Below are 24178 nucleotides of genomic sequence, written 5' to 3'. Positions count from 1 at the left end.
TTTTTTTTTTTGTAACTTTCTTTTTTTTTGCATTTTGCTGTTAATTTAATTTTCATTAAATAATAAATTAACCTATCTGTACGTACAGTTCGCGTTTATACGTACGAATGTTTTGTCTGGGCGCGTAAGTGTAATTTTGGGTGGGGCCAATGTTTTTGGCTTCATTGGCACAGAATTGATATCTATATACGCGTTCTATGACTACGTCTTGATAATCAATAGTTTCGACATTGTCGCCCAAAAATGGTGGATGGGCGTGTTCGAAGCCGAAGCGGGTGAAAGAAGATGTTCCATGCTCTGTTGTAGTGCTGTCTTCGGGAGGGATCATTGTCTGAAAATTTGGTTCGTGGTCGCTTGTCAATATTTTGTATTTGGCTTTAATGTAGGTTGGGTTTGGCAGGATCTAGAGATGTTGATCAGAAATTGTCAGAATCGAAACTAGCGGCGGGATCGTGATTCTGTTTTGTGGAATCAAAAAATGGGCTAACTGTGATGTTAAAAGGAAAAATGGCAAATAACTGCGTAGTTTACAGGATCATGTTGGGCAAGATCGCCATGTAAAGAATGTGAGAGCAGTGAAGAGAACTTAAACATTCCCTGTGAATCTCTAAGCTGCTCGGCAGTTTTCGCCAAGACTACCACTCTTCATAAAATAAATTTGGCAAAAGAGTGTCCCTGTTAAATGAAATGAAATTCAATTCATATTTTTTTTGAACACTTCTTAAATGCCAAGGCAAGCTCGATGCGAAGTCTCAATGTTGAATTCAATTTTTATTAAAATTACCGTACTTATACACTATAATTTTAACCTAAGTTTGTTTACAATTATTTTTGCTTAAAATTATAATATGCTGATTTCAGCAGTTATTGTATATGGGGCGCTTGATTCAGTGTCATGTTTTCACTTGTTTAGTTTAGATTTCTTTTCTGTCGGATTTTCTGTCGATAATTTAAAATAACCAAGCACTTCTTTAGATATCCATTCAAAATTATATAATCATTTTGAAACCTAAAAGGAACTACGTCCTCGTTGTAGTGAAAACACAGTAAAAGGTTCGTTTGAATTGTTCTTTATTATGAATACTTTACTTCTGACTTTAGATCTGACTTAACTGAACTGTGGTCAGTAATTTATATCATAAATTATTATGCTAACTTATGCAAAATAGTAGAATTAAACTAGGCTATTACTAAAGTAAAATGTGGTATAACTAGATTGCCTTATATTAACTAGGTCGTAGCTTGACTTGCAGTATGTGGAAAGATCTTAAGTAGTTTATAGCTACGTTTACATTATGTGGAAATATATGAAAGTGAAATCTAAGCATAAATGATTATTGAACGGGTAGATGGCGATAAATCGATAATGCTACAATGTTTTTATTTTACATTACTCACTTTCAAGCTCTCAATAGTCAACGTTTTTTGATTTTCGAACGTGGCCATGCCTATCTTGCCCATCTGAATTGGCTTTGTACTATTTACAACATCGGACAACACATCTTAACCAGGAACTATTTTATTGCAATCGTTTCTTCGCTCTCCTTGCTGCGGCAACAACTATTTAACGGCTTATCTTCAACCCAGAAGAAACCTATATACTTTGAAGTTATTATATTTTAAAACTCAAAATGAGCTAAACTTCTTCTCAAAAAATCTGAAATACCTTACTCATGAAACGTTTATCGAATATGAAATAATACTAGAATTATTCGACTTACGCGCTAAAAAAATGCCACAATTGGAAATCGATTACATAAAGTACGAAGGGATATTCAGTGTTGCCAAATTTTTTGTATTCTCAAGAAAAGATGGGATATTTATAAGACTTTTTGCTTTATTTTGTGTTTACAATTTTAAGTTTCCCTTACCTTCCATTTACTGAGTTGAGAAAAAAAGTTTAACTTAAATATAAATTGATCAGGCTCATATACCATGTGACAGCCTCTGTCAAAGAAAATTTAAATAAAATATAAGTTGCTCAGGCATATGGAAGAAGAGGAACCAGGAAAGGTTGGGAAATTAGTTGATTTTCTAATCTGGCGAACGGAACGTTATTTTGAGCTTACAATTTGAATAAGTATTATAAAGACGAAAAGTAAGTATTTAAATCTTTTATTACTTGGATACTATTACATATCACATTTTTGATATTCAAATTTTGTTTCTTCCGTCTATTTGAAATTTTATTTAAAAATAATACAAATTTGTATGCAAACTTCAAGTATAGGCTCTTGTTTTAAAAAGAAGTTAATGAAAGTACAGAATATTATAGTACAGCGAGATTAACTGAACTTGCCAGCTTTCAAATTGCGTCTTGAAAATTAAAGCGAATGTATTAATGTTTTCCAATAACCGTACTTAATATTTCTATACAACAACGATCGTAAATAAGATTGCTATAATCTAAAACTCCAACCTTAAAAAAAAGGAACAATAATATGATGCTTTCACCTCTTGTTATCATAATCGGTGTAATCGTCAACCGGATAAATTAATTTATTGGGGAGGACTCAAGTGAATAACTATTTGGACCAAAAGAGCAACATGAAGCACGTTAATGTCAGGCAGTTATCTGTTGACGCACATATTTAATACTTCACTCACCCCCTAAAAATTTACGAAGAATTTAGAAAAGATATGTAAATAATTATATGGATTTTAAAATTTACGTTGCGTGAGAGTACTGCTGTCATTAGTCTAATTAGAACTAAGTGTAGTTGAGCGTTGGCTGTTAAGGAAAATGTAAGGTAAAGTGCAATTATTATAACACTTGATATTTATTCTCGTGAAACAAAATGGTGTTTTGAGTTTTCGGTTTATCTGATATATGAGGCATCGTTTGACATTGACCAGATGAATTTACAAATACAACAAAAATGTTTGATCGTATTTTTTGTTGGGCACGTTGGTCCAAATGTCCTCCAGTTATAATGTTTAGAAGTGTTTCGGTATGTTTAGCGAGTTTTTGCTATGGCGAGAAATGGACCATAAAATCTGTATTAAATTTTATGTAAAAAATAAAATTAAGTGATCCAACATACTTAAAGTGTTAACTATGCCAGTTGACAAGTCCACTTTAAACAAAAAAGCATTTATAAGTGATGCAAGCATGTCACAGAAGGACGGAAAAATGTTAATAACGATGATCGCCCTGGACTCCTCAGCACGTGAGCAGGCGATGGAAATATTGAAGTAACGAAGAAAATTGTTGTAGAGAACCGTCGAATCACTACTAGAGAAGATTCCCAAGATATCGGCATATCGGTTGGCTCATGCCATACAACTTTTTCGGAAGTTTTGGGCATGAAATGAGTGGTACTATAATTTAAACAAAAAAACTGTAGCATGAGCATAGCTCAGAAGCTCCTGAATGACATCAATCTTGACCCAGATGTTCTCGAATGAGTCGTAACTGATGACGAAAAATGTATATATGGTTTTGATGTCCAGAATGGCGGGCCAAAAGAGTCAAAACCGAAAAAAGCACGCCATGTTCAATCAAATATGAAAGTTTTGCTCACTGTTTTCTTCGATTACAATGGCGTTGGATGGCGTGAGTTCTTGTCAGAAGTTTGTACTGCCAATGAGGAATATTACGTTGAAGCTATTCGCCGTTTGCCTAAAACAATACGAAAAAAACCAGCAGTGGATATTGCACCACGATAATAATGCGTCAGCTCCCATATCACCAATATCTTAATGATGCCTCAGCCACCGTATTCACTGCACTTAGCCTCCTGCGACTTTTTGCTATTCCCAAAACTGAAAAAACTCATGAAAGCGCGGAGTTTTGCCACGAGTAAGGAAATAGAGTCCGATTCGCTGAAAGGGCTCAAGGTCGTATCAAAAAGCACATATTGAAAGTTCTTCTGGAAAAAGGGGATTACTTTGAAGGGAACAAAGCCGATATTGATGAATAAATATTTTTCGAGAGAAATAAAAAGTCAATTTTTTGTTTTGAACAGACGTCGCTTATATTTTAATTGAAAAAGTTTATTATATTAAAAGGAAACTTCAAATTCTGAACACAAAGTAAAGCAAAAAGTTTTATAAATATCCCTCTTTTCTTGAGAATTAGAATATACAATAAATTTGGCAACTCTGAATATTTCTTTGTACTTCATTTTATCGATTTCCAATTGTGGCATTTTTTTAGCGCGTAAGTCGAATAATTCTAGCATTCTTTCATATTCGATAAACGGTTCATGAGTAAGGTGTTTTAGATTTTTTGAGAAAAAATCTATCTCGTTTTGATTTCTAAAATACAACAACTTCAAAAAAAAAGTATTGTACATCGTTGCAGATACAATAAACATATTTTAAAATGTCGCATTTTGATGAAAGTACGTGTTTAAATAGCGATGATGAGGCAGAGGACGACATATCGTCTACGGGTTCAAGCCAAGACTCAACAATTAAGGAATCCGACACAGAAGGTACATTTCCAAAATTTACGGAGATAAATTCTTTAAATAATTGAGCGATAATAACGTGCTCTTTTTTGATAGATGATTCCAGAGGGTCACGCGTTCGTTTAGCACGTACTCGTCTGAAAAAACGAAATAATGTTATTGATTCCGAAGAAAGCGAATCAGAAGAAGCCAGAGCCTTCTCTCCGAGCACTAGATTAAGCATCACAGGCATCAAGCAAGTGGAACGTTCATCAAGTGCGTCAAGTGAAATAGAATATGAGTATTCGAAGGAAATTGTGCATGGGTCAAATAGTAGCAATCATGAAACGGAAGATGACGCGGATGACTCGATTCCATTTGCGTATCAATCGGGGATCAAACAAGAATCTACACCGCAGGCGAAGGAGAAATTAAAAGAAAGACCATTTGAAGACAGTGAAGCAGAGGATGAAGATGCTGGCTCAGCAAAATCGCAGAATTCTCCATTACATTTACCGCGATACAGTTCCCATTTTGAGACTGATATTAAGGATAATTTGTCTTCCACCATGTTCCAGAAAAGTTTCCAGTATGCTAACAGTAGTGAAAATTTAGCTGATGCAGACCAAACAGCTTCATTAACGGTGGACAGTGACTTGGAAATTATAGAAAATAACGAAACGACAATAGTTTTATCAAGTTCCACTGAAGATATTGCGAGAAAATCAGAAAGCTCTTGCGCTTCCAGTATTGAGAAGAAAACTATACAACCAAAATTGCCAACTATTATAAAAAAAATGTCTTCAACTGGAGCTATACCAAAGCAACAGTCACTGAATTATGTTTCTCGGGATTATTTTAATAAAGAGATTAAAAAACTGGAAGAATTGAAATGTGAGAAAGTCAATGCTGAAAAATTATTTGAGCGGATAGCTAAAAGTTTACCGGATGGAGGCAATCAGTTATCTTTAAGAATTAACAGTTTATGCGCGGATATAGCTATCAAAACGAAATATATGGATTCCTTGAGGATCGAAGATAAGCCGCTTAGTAGTCCTCCATCTCAGCCGCTACAAGGAGAACGAAAAGAAGGTTTCAATAAAATAGTTCCTGGTTGGGATGAGCTCTCCAATGATGTAAATAGTATACAGCCAATTCACACGGGCAAAATAGGCATGGCCACATTCGAAAATCAAAAAACGTTGACTATTGAGAGCTTGAAAGTGAGTAATGTGAAACAAGAACGTAAACCGAGGACGTAGTTCTTTTTAGGTTTCAAAATGATTATATAATTTTGAACGGATATCTGAAGAAATGCTTGCTTTCTTTAAATTATCAACAGAAAATCATAAGAGTTCGTTTATTTTTGATTTTGACGAAGTTGAAAAAAACTTGTATTTATTGATAAAAGTGCACAAAAGAGCACACATGTAATTTATTAAATTATTTTTGAAGTTTGTAAGAACTCCTTTTAATTGGTCTGTAAAATATATTTTGTTTTAAGGCTCTTCACAATTCTTTGGGAAATTGTCCGACAGCGGACGTATTGGCCGATGATCCGAAAGGCTTAAGAATTACATTAATGCCTCATCAAAAGCACGCTTTAGCATGGATGTATTGGCGCGAAAAACAAAAACCTAAAGGAGGTATTTTAGCAGACGACATGGGCTTAGGCAAAACCCTAACAATGATATCTTTAGTGTTGGCTTGTAAAAATGGTGACGAAAGCGAACCCCGAGATGATGATAGTGACAGTGGCGATGAAAACAGTAATCCTAAATGGTCTTCAAAGGGAAGAAGAGACTGTACGTATTTTAGAAATTTCAGGAGAAAGAAACTTGTAACTTAAAGTAATCTTTTAGACTACCAAGGCGGAACTTTGGTTATATGTCCGGCGAGTTTATTACGACAATGGGAATTTGAAATAGAAACTAAAGTTTCGCGGCACAAGTTAACAACTTGTGTACATCATGGCCAAAAACGTGATAACAAACCAAAACATTTGCGTACCTACGATATTATAATCACTACGTACACCATTGTAAGTAGAGAACATAAAGTTGGAGGTGCTTTGTTTGGTATTAAATGGAAGCGCATTATATTGGATGAGGCTCATACTATCCGCAATCACAAGTCTCAAACATCAGTCGCAGTATGTGCCCTACGTGGAACATATCGATGGGCTTTAACAGGTACGCCTATACAAAATAAGGAAATGGATATTTATTCCCTGCTAAAGTTTATGCGTTGCTCCCCTTTTGATGAATTAACTCATTGGAGGAAATGGATCGACAAAAGCGCAGGTGGCCAACAGCGCTTAAACACCATTATGAACACTTTGATGTTAAGACGCACCAAAACGCAATTACAAGAGCTTGGCGAACTTAGTAATTTACCTCAAAAACATATTGAACTAATTGAAGTGGAATTGGATAAGGATGAGATGAATGTATATCAGAAAATCATGGTTTACTCACGCCATTTGTTTGCCCAATTTTTAAATCAAAGAGCTGAGCGCAACACCGATCTCTTGTATAGGGAGCAAAGTTCTCGTCCGACTTTTATGCAAACAAAAAATCCTAACGATGCTTACTACAAAATGCATCAAAAATTCACAAAACTACATCGTAACCAAGAAGACATCAAATCTTATGAAATATTGGTTTTACTCTTACGACTAAGACAAATTTGTTGTCATCCTGGTTTAATAGATTCTGTGAGTTTTCTCTTTGCATACTTTTAAAGTACAGCTCTTTTAATTTCACCATTTTTTATAGATGTTAGAAGATGACGATGTCCCACACATGGGTTCAGCAAGCGAATCCACGCAATCCGAACTTGATCTGTTAGAACAATTGAATCAGTTAGTTATTGATGATAAGGATGTGACTCCTAAAGAAATTTCGGACAATAGTTCGAACAGTGATGAGAGCACTTTGCTTGGCAACGAAAAAGTTATATCGAAAGCCTCTGCCAAAGTACTGCGACGGAGTAATCCTGTTTTTGACTTGAGAAGACCATCGTCGAAAATGAGAAAAGTTCTTCAAACAATAAAAGCTAATGTACTAAAGACGAATGATAAGGCCATTGTGGTGTCGCAGTGGACTAATGTTTTGGAAATACTAGGAACTCACCTTGCGCAAGCTGGTATATCCATCCTCGCTTTAAATGGCCGAATACCTGTTAAGAATCGCCAGGATATTGTCTCTGAATTCAATAACCCATCATCTAACAAACGCATTTTACTACTTTCCCTTACAGCAGGTGGTGTAGGTTTGAATTTGATTGGTGCCAATCACTTGCTGTTGTTCGACTTGCACTGGAACCCACAGCTAGAGGCACAAGCGCAGGATCGCATTTATCGCGTGGGTCAGAAAAAAAATGTCGTAATTTATAAATTCATGTGCAAAGACACGGTGGAGGAACGTATCAAAGCTTTGCAAGAACACAAACTGGCAATGGCCGACAGTATATTGACAGGTGCCAAGGCATCTCAGAGCAGTAAATTAACATTAGATGATCTTAAAGGTCTATTTGGAATGTAAATATCGCTACTAATGGTACATATGATAATTGCATTCTTATTATGAAATGCGTTTTCTTATTCAATAAAAGTAAAATGCTTAAATTTGTGGAAGCGTCAAATTAGTTAACTTGTCCCAAATAACAGATAAGAAATTAATTACGACTTACGTAAAAATAAACAGAAAGTTTAACAAAAGAAATAGCAAACATTTTCTATGGATTTTTCACTCAAGAATAATGAATATGATGATACATACGATTTCCTAATTATGCAATTAGATACGTAAGAGGTAGACCTCTGGATCAGAAATGTGCAAAATCGTATAACCTTAGATTTTGAGCAGATCGATCTGTCTGTTGTGTCCGTCGTTGTCAAAGTTGCCTAACCGTAGATGCAAAGTTCAAAATACGTGCATATACTATCGATCTATTAGTCTACGCACACATACATATACTCATATAAGCATTAATCATGCTTTATTCGCCCTCCAATTATTTCAATTTAAGGCCTATTTTTTATTTATCAAACAGAAAATGGCTTACATTCTGCAGTAGGTCTTTGGATTTCAATTTGCACACCGGCAATTAAAAGTTTCTAAATTTCTATCCACTAAAAGAAAATCAGTTCGCAAAATATTTCTTTCCCTGTTCGAAAAATTTGTGCTGTCACAAATATTAACCAAGTGGTACTTTATTTTTCGACATTTTAAAATATTGATTATTAACATCGATTGATTTCATTATTCAAAATTGTCTCATATATAGCTTTCCGTCCAATAATTATTGCAGTTTACAATGCACAATGTACACATAACTTTATATACATATAAATCAATATTTGTACATAAACACCTATGTATGTATGTATGCCACTAACGTATGCCAATTCTTATAATTTTATAACACATTTAGAATGTTCGACTGAAAACGATAATATTTTATGATTGCAATTCCAGTTACTGCTTGTGTGCGCTTTATTCAATTTCCTTGTAAGCGTCTTCCAACCTGCTGACAATACTCGAATAAAATTTGATTTGTTCCTCAATTAACAATTTCAATGTTTGCTTCAAATGTGTTTCTCGTTCGAATCGAAAGTGCGTAATTTCAGCAATAATGGCATACGATACGATATCCACTCGTCTATTCACCTCAGCCAATTGCGTATTGCTCATTTTTTGTTCGGCCGCTAAACGTTCGCAATCTTTTTTCTTTTGCATGGCTCCTTTATGGGTCGTCAGAATGTCGGGAAAGCTGTTCAGGATGCCTCTAAAAGTGTAAAGAATTAAATCAAAATGCGTTTCATTAGTGTTCTCAACCAAACTGTACAGTTAGTTATATAGGTATAAAATATTAGCCTGTGCGATAATATACTTTTTACTATATCCGATATTTCATAAACAGATTCTAATAAAAACAAAAAACTGCTTCTGCATGCGTTTTTATCGAAGTGAAACTTTCAGGGGATATATCTAAAGGAAGAGATACGAGACCATACGCATAGTTCTGGTTATATTAATCTTCATTAAGATGATAATTTGGTTTAGCAAACAAAAGCAATTGAAAAACGATATATTCATCTTCGTTCATGTATTTGTCCATTGAAAGCAAGAAATGAAGAAATAATATTTCTATCAATTGTTTTTAAATTGTTCTTAAATGAATTAAATGAAAAATTGAAAAGATCAAAACAGCTTGGAGTTAGTTTGGGACATGGGTATGTAAAGTGTTTCAATGACTTAAAGAAATTGACCCTAAAGAAAGCAAGTAAGGAAATTATATTCGGTTGTGATCGAATCTTTGATACCCGTCATCGCTATGCTGAAGAAAGTAAAAAAATTAAAAGGACTAAATTTTCATTTACCCGATACGTCGATCTTAAAGCATAGCGCACACATATTATATCTTGTATATACTTTGTATCATACTTTTCGGCATGTTTGTCTATTTGTCCTAGATTTCGCGATTTTTTCGCAGTTGTAGAAGAATTTTGCGCAATCGGTTCGACTTAGCTGATTTGAAGAACTGGTACGTACATTTTGTTGACTTAAAATACAATCTGAAACTATCCATTGCACACTTTACGATTTGAGACCCATAACTTCGAAAAAGAAAAAAGGGTAAAATTAATCATTTTTTTGATAATTCTATGCAAACTGATGCATCTATTTAGCTTGCCTTCGAAAGTAACCTAAGTAGAATAATAAAAAACATTCAACACAAATTTGTTTTCCCAAACAGAGTTTTGAGGTTATAAACGGGATTTTAACACACCGACGACAACCAGACAGACAGACCAATTCAATTCGCAATTTATAGTGGCTCAGAAAGACGTTGTTACATATGTTGCAAATATCTGGCGGGTATAAAAGAAAAAGCAAAAAATCAATAGCAGCGATCTTTTACACCTTGCATTTATTTTTATATGAGCCTTGCGAAATCTGAATTACGAAACGACCTACTATTGCATAAGAAAAAACTTGGTATTTATGTAACTGTATTAAATAGAGGTGGTGCAATCAACCAATCAAAGAAAAGAAATACAAAATTGGTATAGTTAATATATATGATTACCTATATATATGCAAGCGATCAGAAAATGGTATCCAATCTAATTTTGGTTGCTCTCCAAATTGCACACCAATCCCGCTGAATATATCACCGATTCTGGCTACATTTTCTGATAATGCATTTCCATTCCTAGACGGAGCACGCTTCTCATCAATTAAAAGAGCTCGCGATAGATCAGATAAACCTTCTCCTATTCTTTGATATTCCTTTTTAATTTGTGTTTGATAGCGTTTTACAACATCGTTCGATATGGATAATAAATTCCGTATTGCTGTATCCATTGCGTGAATGAACTGGGAACAACTGTCCATTTGTGTGTCCACATACGATTGCAAAAGCTGCTTTTCTGGTGGCGATATAGCCCAACAGTACGTAATTCCCACATATGTGTCACGTTCTGCTTTTCGTTTTCCAGATTTCCAAATCTTTTCATCCGTACATGTTAAAAAATGATACCAAACTTCGCATTTTGATAAAACGGGATGACGGCAAACCCAATCGACAAATTCTTGTAGCTGAACACGACGATGTTCAACAAATTGTTCTTCATATCTACCAGATATCTGCTTATCGGGCAGTGGTGGAATGGGAATCAAACAAAACTTCTCAACCAACCTCTCATGAAGCCAATCAAAATGTTTGTATCTACGTGAAACCTAAACAATAAAAATTTACTATGAAATCTTGGTATAAACCGGGTATAAATGAAGATTTACAGCGTAAACAAAATTAAAGGCATTGCAATATCACCTAAAGGCTATCACGTACCTCGCTTTTAAACTCAACTCTCGTTTGAGTAGGGAAGGGACATGTTAATTACACATATTTTAGGAAAACTATCGCGCTCCTCAGATTAAGATTAATTATATGTCTTGTAGTGCCGCCCATATCGTACGGAGCATATGCACCTGATGTTAGATTATGTTTCTAGCCAAAAAACTGGAAGTTATCATTAATAAGTGTGCTAGCTATGTCTTTATCAAGCGTTCCGATCTTCCGACATATCTTAACATTAGAAATCGGCTTTTCCTCTCGGTCGCTAAGATATTTACATGGGAAAATTCAGTTCGTGAAATCTGAACGGATGATAATCATCAAGGCTGTTCTTTATTAACGTTGTAAAACGACGGAACTCGTTACTATCCCATATCAAAGGGATTATTAGCATCTGAAATAGCCATAAAGGCCTTTTATAATCTATAAACCACACCTATGTGTTTTGGCTTCATTTCTTATAATGTACGATATCGATATGGTATTTACATGTCGCCTGTACTGTTGTCCACGATAGTGCCAAAAGAGACTTTATAGTCTTACTGGCATATTAATTATTAATTACAGTAATGATTATTGTAGTACAATGAAATTGTCATTAACAAGTAGTATTATTAATTAATAAATTAATATTCAACTTAAAAAAAAAAAAAAAAAAAAAAACTGTTTTTTGTTTTAATCCAAAACTGTTGCCTCCGAAATTATCTTCGACATTTCTCCTAGATATTTTTCATGGTGAGCTTACACTTTGCAAGTACGTACTTTATTCAGCGAACAAGGTCTTGTTATTTCTTACAAAGTTGCACAAACTCACATATTTTAAATGATGCTATATATCCATTTGCGTATTGATGATGTAATTGAACAGTGCTTCATGCGAAAGCGTTTTCTAGATGGACAATCTTAAGCTTAACTGCAATAAAAATAAATATGCTACTGCATGGATCTCGACTCGAAGAAAGAGGCAACTTTTCATAAGGAATTTGTCACAAATAATGCGCAGATCCCTGCCGCATTTATTAAGCTGGCTAATGCTAATAATCTAGAAGCGGAAAAATGGACAACTGCAAGAAATACTTCCCATCGACACATAGCGTTCTCAGGTAAGAAAATTTCATGCTATGTTTCTTATACGTAGTTCAAGCACTAGTACAAAATAATACTTGAAAAGTTATTGATGTAAACTACTGGAGAATGTTAAATAATCGTAATCAGAATCACGTTCTGAATCGATTTAAGCTTTCCTGTGCATTTTTTTTCTTGTATTCAAATACTATTCGGATCGGGTCACTTTTACGACCACTTCCTATATAACGTCTTAAAAGTTTTAAAAAGTTTTTATATGAATAGTTGTAGAGTGATATAGGGTATCTAAGGGTGGGCCCTCGCTCATTATAGTTGCTTCTATATTCTTCAATTCATTTAAGCTATTTTCAAAAAATTTTCAAGAAGAAACCTCTTGCGCGCGAATAGATTTTTATGACTGATATAATCGGGGGTTATCTTTTTTTTCACAATCTTAACTTACGGAAATATTGTTAAAGCTCGGAGTTAACTGGTAGGCTATGAAAGTTTTCATTCCTTTAAATTTTGATTCTTTTTTAGGGCTGGCAACCACAACTGTGTAATGTTGATGACTTGGTTGCCATTGGTATAAATTGTCCAAAGGTACGATTAATACGAGTTCATTATCTGGTATTCTGTCTTTGTTGCCCACTCCAAGAATAAAGGAATCGGAACTCTTACCAAACATACTGGACTTTTTCAATGTCGTAGGATTGTTATTTGCATTTAAAACCAGTGATTGGGACGTATCATCACCAGGAATTGTTGGTAAATACTTGTTGTCATAATCATTGGTGGAATGTAAGGCGGAGTTCACTTGATTATTTGAAGGGTTATGTGGAACTATTTCTGAATAAGTGTCGTTATCTTCGTCCCAATCATCTTCCCACTCATCGCCATCATTATATTCATCGGCCGTTTGGTCATATCGATTAGGTGTACTCTGCGCTTCTACCGTCGTTCTTTGTTGCTGTTGTTTAACGTCCGCCGCGGACATTACCTCAACGTAGGCAGCTGGGAAGAGACCTATTTCACCGCGACTATTTTTGCCTTCCCACCAGCCTTCACCTACATCAGTTCTGGTAACGGTTAATATTTCTCCAACCGAAATGGAGATTTCGGTGGAACCTGCCTCCCCAGCGAATTCATATAAAACTCTCACGAAAGAAGACATTTAAATTAACTTTTGATGTCCTTATCATTCCATAAATGCCTTAAATAGAAAAAAAATTGCATAGAAATCTGCACAGTAATATTTAATCTTTATACGATTATCAGACAAAGCAAAACTTTATTGAATAAATGATTAATAGTTAAGATGAAAACTTAATGATAATTCCTTACTGCTGGCATTATCGACGAGGGTTGCCAAAACTTATCATTAAACGTGTTTTACCCATCCCAGCATTACTTTGAATTATTCACTTATTAAAAAACCATTGCATACTTTAAAGAGCTTCAAAAATCCTCAAGTATAGATATTAATTTTTGGAGCTCAAACGTTGTAAAAACTAAAATTTTAGTAACATTTCATTTCATTTGATGTAGGTATTATCCGACAAATGATCAAACAACGTGTATATTGTATAAATTTGAAATAATTGTAAAGGTTACTATTAGTGGTATTCTGATGGCAAGAATAAGCCGCTTATATAGCTATATGCCTGAACGATCAGATGTAAAGTCTCCATCCGTAACCAGCAGTATAAATATAAGCTGCTAGGATGAAATTAATTTCTTGTTCACTATATGCATTTAGCTCTTTACGGCTACGTTGGTTCTCATAGCACTCAGTTTACACGTTTATTCTTTCGCAAGATTTTCAAAATAACGAGGTTTATATTTTTTTTTAGCACATATAGAGAAACATTTCGCTCTTTTAGATATTTGGGAAAAATTGCTATCGTTACGAACAATGTCGGCGACATTTATTATATTGACTTAACGGTAATTGCTTTCGCTCTATATCCGCATTTGCTGGAAATTAAATAACTTCTAAACACGACTCATTAAGTTCAAAACAGAAAGAAGTTTTAAAACTTGGCAATCCCATTTAGCTTTAAATCAGCTGTTATCGCTTTTTTGTGGGAATTTAACTACATATATTTTCATTAATAAATTGGCCGTTCCTTTTATTTTTACAAATCAAAAATGCAACATCAGTTTTGGATAACAAAAAAAACGGTGCAGAGAAAATTGGGTTCAAAGGAAGATAATCATATTATATCCTCCGATGCCGAGCTCGACGCTAAAATAGAAATTTTCAGATCTATTGATGAAACCAGTGTACAACTTGGAAAAATTATTGATCTATATCAAGAACGTGTATGTGTATTGTCTCAAGAAGAAAGTGTGTTTGGACGCTTTCTAAAGGAGGCTGGCAAACGCAGTAAAACAACGGGGCAATTTATAACAAATACGGGTAAAGCTGTCTCCTATAGTGGACAGCAGAGAATGTGTGTCCGGGTGCCCCTATTGAGACTTCAAAATGAAGTTAACGTTTTCCGAGCTCGTGCTATAAGTGATATGCAGAGTACGTTGACTTCTATGGAAAAAGAGCGTACAGTTTATCGTGCTGCTCTTGAATGGATGAAATCCGCTAGCTCAGAATTGGATCCGGATACTGGAAGAGGATTAGACAAATTTAGAACTGCACAATCACATGTTAGGATAGCGAAGCAAAATTTTGACAAGCTTACTTTGGATTCAATTCAAAAGGTATGTAGCCGTTACAATCCCAGCTAATCAAAAACTTGTAAGATTAATGGAATCATAAATGTAGCATTTTCTCAATGTGACCATATCCCATTCTAATTTTTTTCTAGTTTCATCTATGTTGTAAGTAGCAATTGGGAGCAATAATTTAATACTTTATTAATATCTACAATATATAAACGCAACCCATATATATACAATATATAAAGCAATTGGCAGCAATAATTTAATACATTATTAATAAATACAATATATAAACAATTGCAACTTGCTTCAAGCAATTGTTAAAAGAAAAATAGTAAGACTGAACAGATAAATTAGGTATACAATATCGCCCTCTCTTTTTCACCGACAATAGTCATGAAACAAAGCGAAATTCATTTTTTCATTTCTTAAAACATAGCGAGTGGTATCTAAGAATAATTCATCCCGGTATTGATTTGCAGTAATTTCCAAGCTCACTTTGTTTTAAAGATTGTGAGCTAATATTTCGTCGAAAGCACAACTGCTGAATAGATAAAAATTATAAAATAGAAAGAGTTTGAAAAAAAAAGGAAGAAATTCAATTATGTTTTTGATGAATATTTCTTTCCAGATTGACCTGCTAGCAGCTGCCAGATGTAATATGTTCTCACATGTGCTAATATCATACATGATGGAGCTGAAACAATTTGCCCAAAAAACGGCCAACACATTTGACGCATTGGCCCAATCTTTACAGCTGAATCCGAAATATGACTTCTGTATTCTGAAGGACTTGACACACAAGCAAAGTCAGCAACAGGAAAATAATCAAAATCAAAAACCGCTTACACTCGACAAAGATCAATCGCTTTTTTTTGCAGTAAGTCATTTTTGCAAATTTTCCAAATTTTCCAAAAAAATATATACATATATGTATTTAAATGTCGGCTTGTCCTCACAGCTGTCCAACCGAGCTTTATCGACTTCCTAACTTGCTTATTTTATTTTTAATTTTTTCCAAAATTAAAGGAACTTCTTGCTAATACATTGGTGAACGAAGGGCGCTAGCATTTTTTGTTAATCTTAGGGAACGTGCAACAAAGATTTTTGTGAAAAGAGACCAATTAGCAATGCTGCAATTTTACCGTTTCCATGATATGATAGAGCTTCACTTTCTTTTAACAAATTGTTAGAAATGTTGAAAACGAAAGGTGCAACATAGCATGCATGTTCCTACTTAATTTCCGCAGGTCAGATTTGACAGTGAAAGAAAAAGAATCGTAATTTGCGATCTGTTGAAATAGAACTTTCTACAGAGTATTTTCATATAATGTGTATCACAAAGATAAATTTAATCGAATGAGAATAAAAAATGAAGAAATATTCTATATAAGGTGTACATGGGCTTCACCGTCAAATTGTTTGAATTCGCCAGAACTGAATTAGCTGGAGTTACTAAACGCATGAACATTTGCCTATATATATATAGTGTTATTATATATAGATATATAGTGTTATTATTGTTTAATTTTAGGATAACTACACTGACGAGGATAATAGCGAAATTAGCAAAGGTGGCTCTAACTCTAAGGAAAGCTTACGCCACAGGCCGGATTCGGAGTCTTTAATAGAAATGAACGAGAATAATCAATATGAAGCTCTTAATATAACCAATGAAACGGAGAAAAATTCATTGATGCCACCGACCTGTAGATCGGAAAGTGAATCTTCATGCTTTCTATTGCCAAATCATCCAGATACACAAACTCCAAATATCGGCAGTCAACAACTGACACCTCAGTTGGCGGTACCTCTTAACAACGCAAGAAATGAGACAAAGAAAAAGATAAAATCAAATAATCCATGGATAGAACTTTTTGCTGATTTGGATCCTTTATTGAATTTAGATGCCTTTGATTTGAAATTGAGCGGCAATCAAGAAAATTTCCAACAAACGTAAAATAAGATTTTTATTTGATTTTTTTGCGTTCATTGTCTGTTCCTACGTTAAATGTCCCTATGCTTCTTCGCGAAGGCTACTTTGTTTCGTACAGTATCGATATATACGAAAATGGATGACATGTAAGATTCAAAATTGAAATATTTAAACAGAAGTAAAAAATGAGAGTTTGATAAATTTGTCGAGTGCATCTTACTTACGTACTCTTCGCATGGGTGCAGTAGCAATTGGCGACGAAAAATATTGATTGATGGGGAGTGAAACGGAAACAGAAAGAGGATGGAAAGTGGTGCAAAGGTTATTTTGCTTTTCAAAAAATGTCGCCTACTTCTCTGCATTCCTTGTTATTTATTATCGGTTCTACACTGAATTCTTGAATATTAATAGATATCGTGTGTGTAATAATTAATTCATTTAAATATTTATCAGTTATAAGTTTTGTTATTTCAACAGATTTATTGCAATAAAAACACAATAAGCTATCTAACGAATCATTTAACTGCGTCTTGAGCTCCTTTCTTTAAATTAACTAGTTCTACGAGCTCTTTAACTCTACGCAAACAATCCTTTTTAGTTCTATTCGGAACGCAATCGGCAATGCGATCCCAACGATCGGGCGTTGAATTTGAATAAGTCTTAAGAGCTTGCTCTAACAGCACCTGCTCTTCTTTTGTCCAAGCCTTTGTTGATGTAGAAGTCGGTTTTTGTACATTTTTTGGTGGCTCTGAGCTGCTACCGTTTATTTGGTTTATCTTGTTGCTCCCCTCCGCAGTGCCAGCCTCATCGTTGATGGTTATATCGGACGTAGTGACCACATCTTTTTTCGATTTATTAAAGCTTTCAAAGGCACTCGCATTGGCTTGAGTTTTCAATGAACTTTTCGAGAAATCACTATTCTGTAAAGCTTTTGCCTTGTTAAGTACATCCCGGGGAGTCACTTTTACATCGCCAGCCGTGTGTTGATTTATAAATGTCGCTATGACATCCCAACGTTGCGATGTCCCGGCAGGGAATAAATTAACTGCTTTAATAAGAAGTTGTACATTATTATTGCTCCAAATTTCACTATTCTTTACTTCTTTAATATCACTCTTCGCAATTTTTTTGTTTTGAGCCTGATTTATCTCTTCCAAGTCAGCTTTTATTTTCGATTCCGCCACACTTAGAGCGGCCAAGAATGAATCTTTCGCGGATTGCTCCAATATATTCTTGTTCAAATCTTGTAGTTCAGCCAATGTGAAAGTTTCGCAAATTTTCTCAACTCCTTCCATATTCTTTAGTGACTCTCTTTCGTTTTCCGCAAAATATTCGTTCTCTTTGACTTTATCACGCAAAGCTTTACGCTCCTTTCTTAGAGATTTTTTCATTAATTCCTTTTCGACCCTTAATTGTTCAATGCGTATTTTCTTTGCTTTCTCTTCCTGTTCTTTCGCCAATTGTGCCTCTTTAAGTGCGCGTTCCTTTTCAGCTTTTTGCGCTTGTAGAACATCCATTTTTGCTTTCTTCGCAGCCAGTTTCTTCTCTTTTTCTTCATTCTTAAATTTCAGAATACGTTTGTCATTATTATAGGCTAAATCGACGAGAGCACGTATACGCATCATTTCCTCTTTCTTAAGTTTAATTCTGGCTGCTTTATTCTCTTTTTCAATCCAGCGTCTCTCGTCCCGATCTTGACCCCGTTCTTTATCTTCTTCGTCCAAGTAACTATACTCTCTCCATGACTTAAACTCGTACCAAAAGCTGTAGAATTTATCTACATCTTCACGTGCCGAATTTTCATCACCGAAAGAAGGAACCATTTTTCGTTCACTCCATCTGGCATTTAAATCAAAACATTGATTGAACGACGGATAAAAATTATTTTCAATATCGTGTTGCGTGGGAAAAGAATCATCAAATTTTGGATCAACAGAATCATATGAGCGTCTTGTTTTCGAAGTACCTGTGTGCGGACAATGAGCGACGAAGAAAAATTTTATGTTATATTTTTTTTTCTAAATTTTATAAAGTTAGTATATTAATGAGAAATTTCAGTTTGAATAATGTGTGAGGCTCTGCTTGTGCTCTATTACTTGTATTGTGCGTATTAGAAGAATCGAAAATAATTCTAAGATCGAGTTTCATAAATAACTGTTTTAAATATGTAAATTTTGATGACACCAACGTTACCAATACCTTTACTTCGATTTTCGGTATTGATATATACAATTTGTATTGATCTAGAGTTTCGAGAGGAAGGAAAGTCTGACACAGTGGCTTCTCAGAACAGAAATCACAGAAATCATGATTTACAAAGAATCGCGAACTTGCTCCTTTTTACTATTAATAGAAAGAAACTCAGGAGTTCGACATCTGTCGTTAATAATTTGAAGTTCATGATGCCTCCTAAACGATAATTTACAAGTAACCGGTCATTTCACAAAAATTGTTTGTAAAAAAAAAAGTTTTTGTTTTCTTCTCTTTCGGATGAAATTTCAAATAAACTCGCATAATTTAATTAACGTCGCAAGAGGAAGTCCCCAGGCATTCTAACGCATATAATTATTATTACATTATCTCTGAACAACTTTTTGCTTGTCAAAAATCACGTGTCATATAAATATGAAATTTGTAAAATGGTCTTTTTTTTCTAAGGCATCAGAGGATCTGATTCTCGATTGTATCGTTACAATATACTATCGGTATACCTTCTGTTTTTTTCATACACATAGATAAATCTATATACATATAACTCACCTAATATTTCATAGGCTTTTGTGATGCACGTGAAATAATCATTATCTGTATCTATTTCTTCTCCTTTAGCTTTCCTTTTATCTGGATGATGCTGTAAAACCATTTTACGATAAGCACGTCGAATATCATCGTCTGTAGCGTTAAACCTGAAAAACATTAAAATTAATATTTCAAAAGCAAATGATTTACCAATGTGCATACCTTAATTTATCCAATCCTAAAACCGCATAATGATCCTGATTTTTCCATTCTTTAGGATCCAATGATTTAAGAAAATTTGGATCAACGAAAAAATCCTCTACTAATAATTTTTCCTCGGATTCTCTTAGCCCTTCACGTTTTAAACAATTCTCAGTTTTTGAATTTAAATATGCAATGCCAACTCTTTCAATTCTCCTAGTATTTAATTGAAATTCACAAACGACTTCGACAAATCCCATTTTCCAAAGAATTGAGCAAACGAGCAAGTTGCAAGTTTAGTGTGGTGGTAAATAAAGATGCGAAACCACCGATTGTTAAAAAAGAGATGTAATTTAAAAATTTAATCGTAAACAACAGCGTTACTTTGGGTCTACATTAGTATTCAATATAGATCAGGAGGGTGATTACATGCACGTAGTCAATTAACTCTTTCGTTCTTCTGTTGATAGCATTCACGGCCGTTTGATAACATTCTTTTTTTCATATACCTAAGCACAACAATCTTTCAATACTGTGGCTTAATTGAGCAATTTCGGACGATAACAAAATGGTTCACGCAAAATTAAAATATTTAAAAACGAATTATTTCAGAATTAAACGCGTAAATTAAAAATTGCAAACAATCTTAAAAAGTTTATTTCTAAGAAAAGGAATAGAGAAATGCGCTGGTCTGTAATTTCTTTCAAAAATCTAGTAATTATTCATGTTTTAAAAACGATGACGCAATTTATTGAAAAAGTTTAAAGGTACATATAATCGTAAAAATATTAACAAATGCCGATATTTAAAAGATCAGGTAGCATGTAAAGGTAACGCGTTATTCCTATTCGCATTTTGGGAGTTAAGATTTGCCAACTTTTTAATAATTTTATGGTAATTGACAAATCATATGGTTTCGCAATTATACACACAAACAAAAGAAAAAGAAGCACAAAGAGAAACAATAATCGTTTATTTCAAATTTTAATTTTATTTGCTTAATTTATGTTTCTCTTACACTAATTTTTGTTGTTATTATATTATGTGGTTTTTCATTTTGGTTTTTATCATGCATTAGACTGTAAGAAGTGGAAACTAGTAATACAGACCGTTCATTTTAAAGTTGAAATTGTTGTACTAGAGAGTCATGGGTAGTAATTTTCAACTTATGGATCACTTAATACAGAAAATGACTCTGTTGAATGTTGCTGTCGCAAAATTTAGGCAGATTATGAAGATTAAGAAAATTGATACTTTTAATAAATATTTTTTCATTTTGTGTACGTTGATTACTTTATTTTGGTCTTTAAAACCATATGGGTTTATTTACATTTTCAGTAAAGTAATAAATATGGTAGCGCGGCTGCCCTTTATGTGTCTTTGCTCATTAGTGAAATTGTGATCTCTAACAATGATATAAAGCTCATATAAATCATTTAATATAGTTCCATTACTTCCTGTTCAATTCAAAGAATTGTTAAGACATTTTCAAAACTTCTAACTTCTCCATGTTTTGTTGTAAATTTTATTTTTTGCAATTTGCATTATAAATGACGACGGCAATCTGCATTTTTCATTTTGCAATGCCGACGGCAATTTGCATTTTGCAATGAATTTTAACAGATTTCTTGGGTCATAAAGCTCTTTTGACAGATTTCCTGAATCATAAAGCTCTTTTAACAGATTGCCTGAGACATAAAGCTGGCGGCTTTGCAAATTAAACGATCTGGCAATTTAAGTTGTTAGTTGGGCACTCAACCATTTCAGAGCATTTTTGGCAATTTTTTTATTTATTATAAGCGACTCTGTGCCTTGCCTTTCAACAGGGAATTTAGCGAGGACTTTGTTTAAAAATTATGACGGTCTAATTTTAGGCTAACTTGTAAAATAAAAGAAATTAAGAAATTTTATAATCGCGAATATTGCGCTGTTCATGTGGATAACCTTTTTCAAACATAGAAGTGTGCCTAAAGAATTTTCAAATTCAACTGGTACGAAGCTGTTATCTGAAAAAGACTTTGTAGAATCGATACACATACACATGCAATAAATTTAAACAGAGAATAAATTCTTTTCTTTTAAAGCGCACTTGAGATTTGAAACCACTCGGGCGGATAACTTGTAAAATTAAATAAGTTTAGTTGGCGCATTTTCCACAACACTATACATACATCTACAGGAGATGAAAGAAGAGCAAAAGCGACCAAGTCAATTAAAAAGAATCGGAAACAATCAGGAAACCATTAAAAAGAATAACAATTTCTTTTGTATACATTTTTATATATATTAATAGAGCTATTTTAACAATTTCTTTTATATATATATATATTTTTTTATATATATTAATAAAGCTATTTTAAATTTATATTTTTATATATATTAATAAAGCTATTTTAAATTTATATTTAAATATAAATTATATAAATTAATATATAGCAACAGGAGTTAGACGATGGGTTATAAAAAGTAGTATTTATTTCTTTGAACTAGTACAAGTACGTCTTAAGCCCGAAAGCCGCCCCCTCTTTGTTCTATTCACTCGTTCATTCACAATATGCTTAATTATGTATATATGTATATAAAAAATTTTGCTTGAGCTATGCCACCTTTCAAGCTATATTCCTTTCTATGAAAATAAACAAAAGCTCAGAATAGTGCATAGTTATGATTCTGTTTTTGATTGTCTTTGTTTTACTTTTGTTTCAATGTCTGTTGCTCATGCAATAAAATATTCTACAATATGTCTTTGCTGTCTTTGCCAACTAAACTTATTCAATTTTACAAGTATGGGATGATCGCGCTTCCGTCCTAGTTTACAGAAATTAAGAATTTAAAGGCGCGTTTACATAGCGAAAAAATAAGATAATAAGGAAAAACCTAAAGGATCAGTTAATCAATACTTCGGCAAGAACAATAATTAAAAAACCGCTCAAGATTATATAAAATTCAAATCAGAATTTATTTCTTTATATTTATAAAAATATATTAATAAAAATATATTATATTAATAAAAATAATGATAACAATGACAGTTATGCATATAAGGGTGAGAATAAGAATAAGGATCTTGATGATGATAGCGGCGATTGGGGCGACTCAATTTTTGGCGCAAATCCGTGATGTAACGCTCATTCCCCCATTGGCGGGCGTTTCGCCTTCCACGCCTACGTCGCGTGGGCGGCGATTGTTGTTGTTCTATTTGAAAATAAGAAAGAAATAATATTATTATTAATTTTAATTAACAAAGAATAAATTCTACTTACTTTTTTCCATATTCAATGGCGAGGATGGCGTTGGATGTAAGAACGTATTATTAATTTTAATTAACAAAGAATAAATTCTACTTACTTTTTTCCTTATCCAATCGCGGTCCGACACAAGTAAAAAAATTAAGGATTTACTCTAGCACTAATTAATTTCCATTTTATTTATTGCTATCAAGGTTCAGATATTTAGTAAAATTTACGAACAAAAATAATAAATACAAAAATAATAAATAATGATGGAAAATTGCCACCTGCAAAGTTCAAAGCATTTCGTTAACGTAGAGTTCAATGATTACATTCGTTACGAAGTGGTTGCTTTATGCACCTCAATCGGTACATTTTATACTAAAGAATGATTAAAGCTCAAACATAATGAATGTATTTGCGTCGTGCATCATGCAAAATATTTTTTATGTGGTATTACAGTTATATATTTTGAATAGCAAGGCTACAATTGCGTGCGATACTTCCGACTTGCCTTTCGATAAAGGCCTGTCTAATTAGATAAACAAATATCTTTAACCATTAAAAGTGCCGTGGCTGCATACTAACTAATCCGAAAGAAACATGCCAAATTTACTGCCAAAAAAGGAGTATTTGGAAAAATTTACACTTATATGCTGTTGATGCACAAATTTATCTCTCGTATATTCTTAGTCTTGTGAAGGATCTGATTCAGCGAATATCCGCCTGAGTGGCCGAGTAGGTAAGAACGTCGACTTTCAACTCAATGGTCGTGGGTTCAAATCTCAAGTGCGGTAGAGTTTTTAATAAGGACATATAAGCCACAAATCTATTGGCTTAGTCCATCTCTGTTCAACAACCAAAAAAAAAAAAAAAAAAAGATTCAGCGAATAAATGAAGATTTAGATTGTACTATTTTCTGGTCCGAAATTAAATTCAAGCACAACACAATCCGTCGTAATACCATCTACGGGCTATGATTCCGATTCCTTATCACATGGTAAAATGGTCGATGGAAATAGTGAGTTTGGTAGTGCAGTTACGAACATCGGACTTAAAAATGAACT

At 33.7% G+C, this 24178-nt stretch overlaps 4 protein-coding genes across 4 annotated transcripts; 2 read left to right on the top strand and 2 right to left on the bottom strand.

The window, feature by feature from the left end:
- Positions 1-4142: 4142 nt before the first annotated feature.
- On the top strand, positions 4143-8093 carry LOC119632211 (transcription termination factor 2). Its single transcript, XM_038025017.1, has 5 exons — positions 4143-4439; positions 4512-5617; positions 5899-6199; positions 6257-7110; positions 7172-8093. Exons 1-5 carry the CDS (start codon positions 4328-4330, stop codon positions 7937-7939), a joined length of 3141 nt encoding a protein of 1046 aa, XP_037880945.1. The 5' UTR covers positions 4143-4327; the 3' UTR covers positions 7940-8093.
- A 460-nt stretch (positions 8094-8553) lies between these two features.
- Positions 8554-13676, bottom strand: LOC119632319 (sorting nexin lst-4). The gene is made up of 3 exons (XM_038025159.1): positions 12790-13676; positions 10491-11143; positions 8554-9185 (listed from the first exon to the last, which is right to left on the bottom strand). Exons 1-3 carry the CDS (start codon positions 13498-13500, stop codon positions 8894-8896), a joined length of 1656 nt encoding a protein of 551 aa, XP_037881087.1. The 5' UTR covers positions 13501-13676; the 3' UTR covers positions 8554-8893.
- Positions 13677-14404: 728 nt separating this feature from the next.
- LOC119631946 (islet cell autoantigen 1) lies at positions 14405-17384 on the top strand. The gene is made up of 3 exons (XM_038024559.1): positions 14405-15044; positions 15637-15885; positions 16540-17384. The coding sequence occupies exons 1-3, from the start codon at positions 14478-14480 to the stop codon at positions 16963-16965; spliced, it is 1242 nt and encodes a 413-aa protein (XP_037880487.1). The 5' UTR covers positions 14405-14477; the 3' UTR covers positions 16966-17384.
- LOC119631945 (dnaJ homolog subfamily C member 2) lies at positions 17371-20192 on the bottom strand. The gene is made up of 3 exons (XM_038024558.1): positions 19903-20192; positions 19702-19847; positions 17371-18907 (listed from the first exon to the last, which is right to left on the bottom strand). Exons 1-3 carry the CDS (start codon positions 20139-20141, stop codon positions 17457-17459), a joined length of 1836 nt encoding a protein of 611 aa, XP_037880486.1. The 5' UTR covers positions 20142-20192; the 3' UTR covers positions 17371-17456.
- Positions 20193-24178: the final 3986 nt, after the last annotated feature.

This window comes from Glossina fuscipes, unplaced genomic scaffold, assembly GCF_014805625.2.
Source record: "Glossina fuscipes isolate IAEA_lab_2018 unplaced genomic scaffold, Yale_Gfus_2 1, whole genome shotgun sequence".
NCBI lineage: Eukaryota > Metazoa > Arthropoda > Insecta > Diptera > Glossinidae > Glossina > Glossina fuscipes.
The sequence above is the reverse complement of the archived record's forward strand: the minus strand, read 5'-3'. Positions and strand labels throughout refer to the sequence as shown.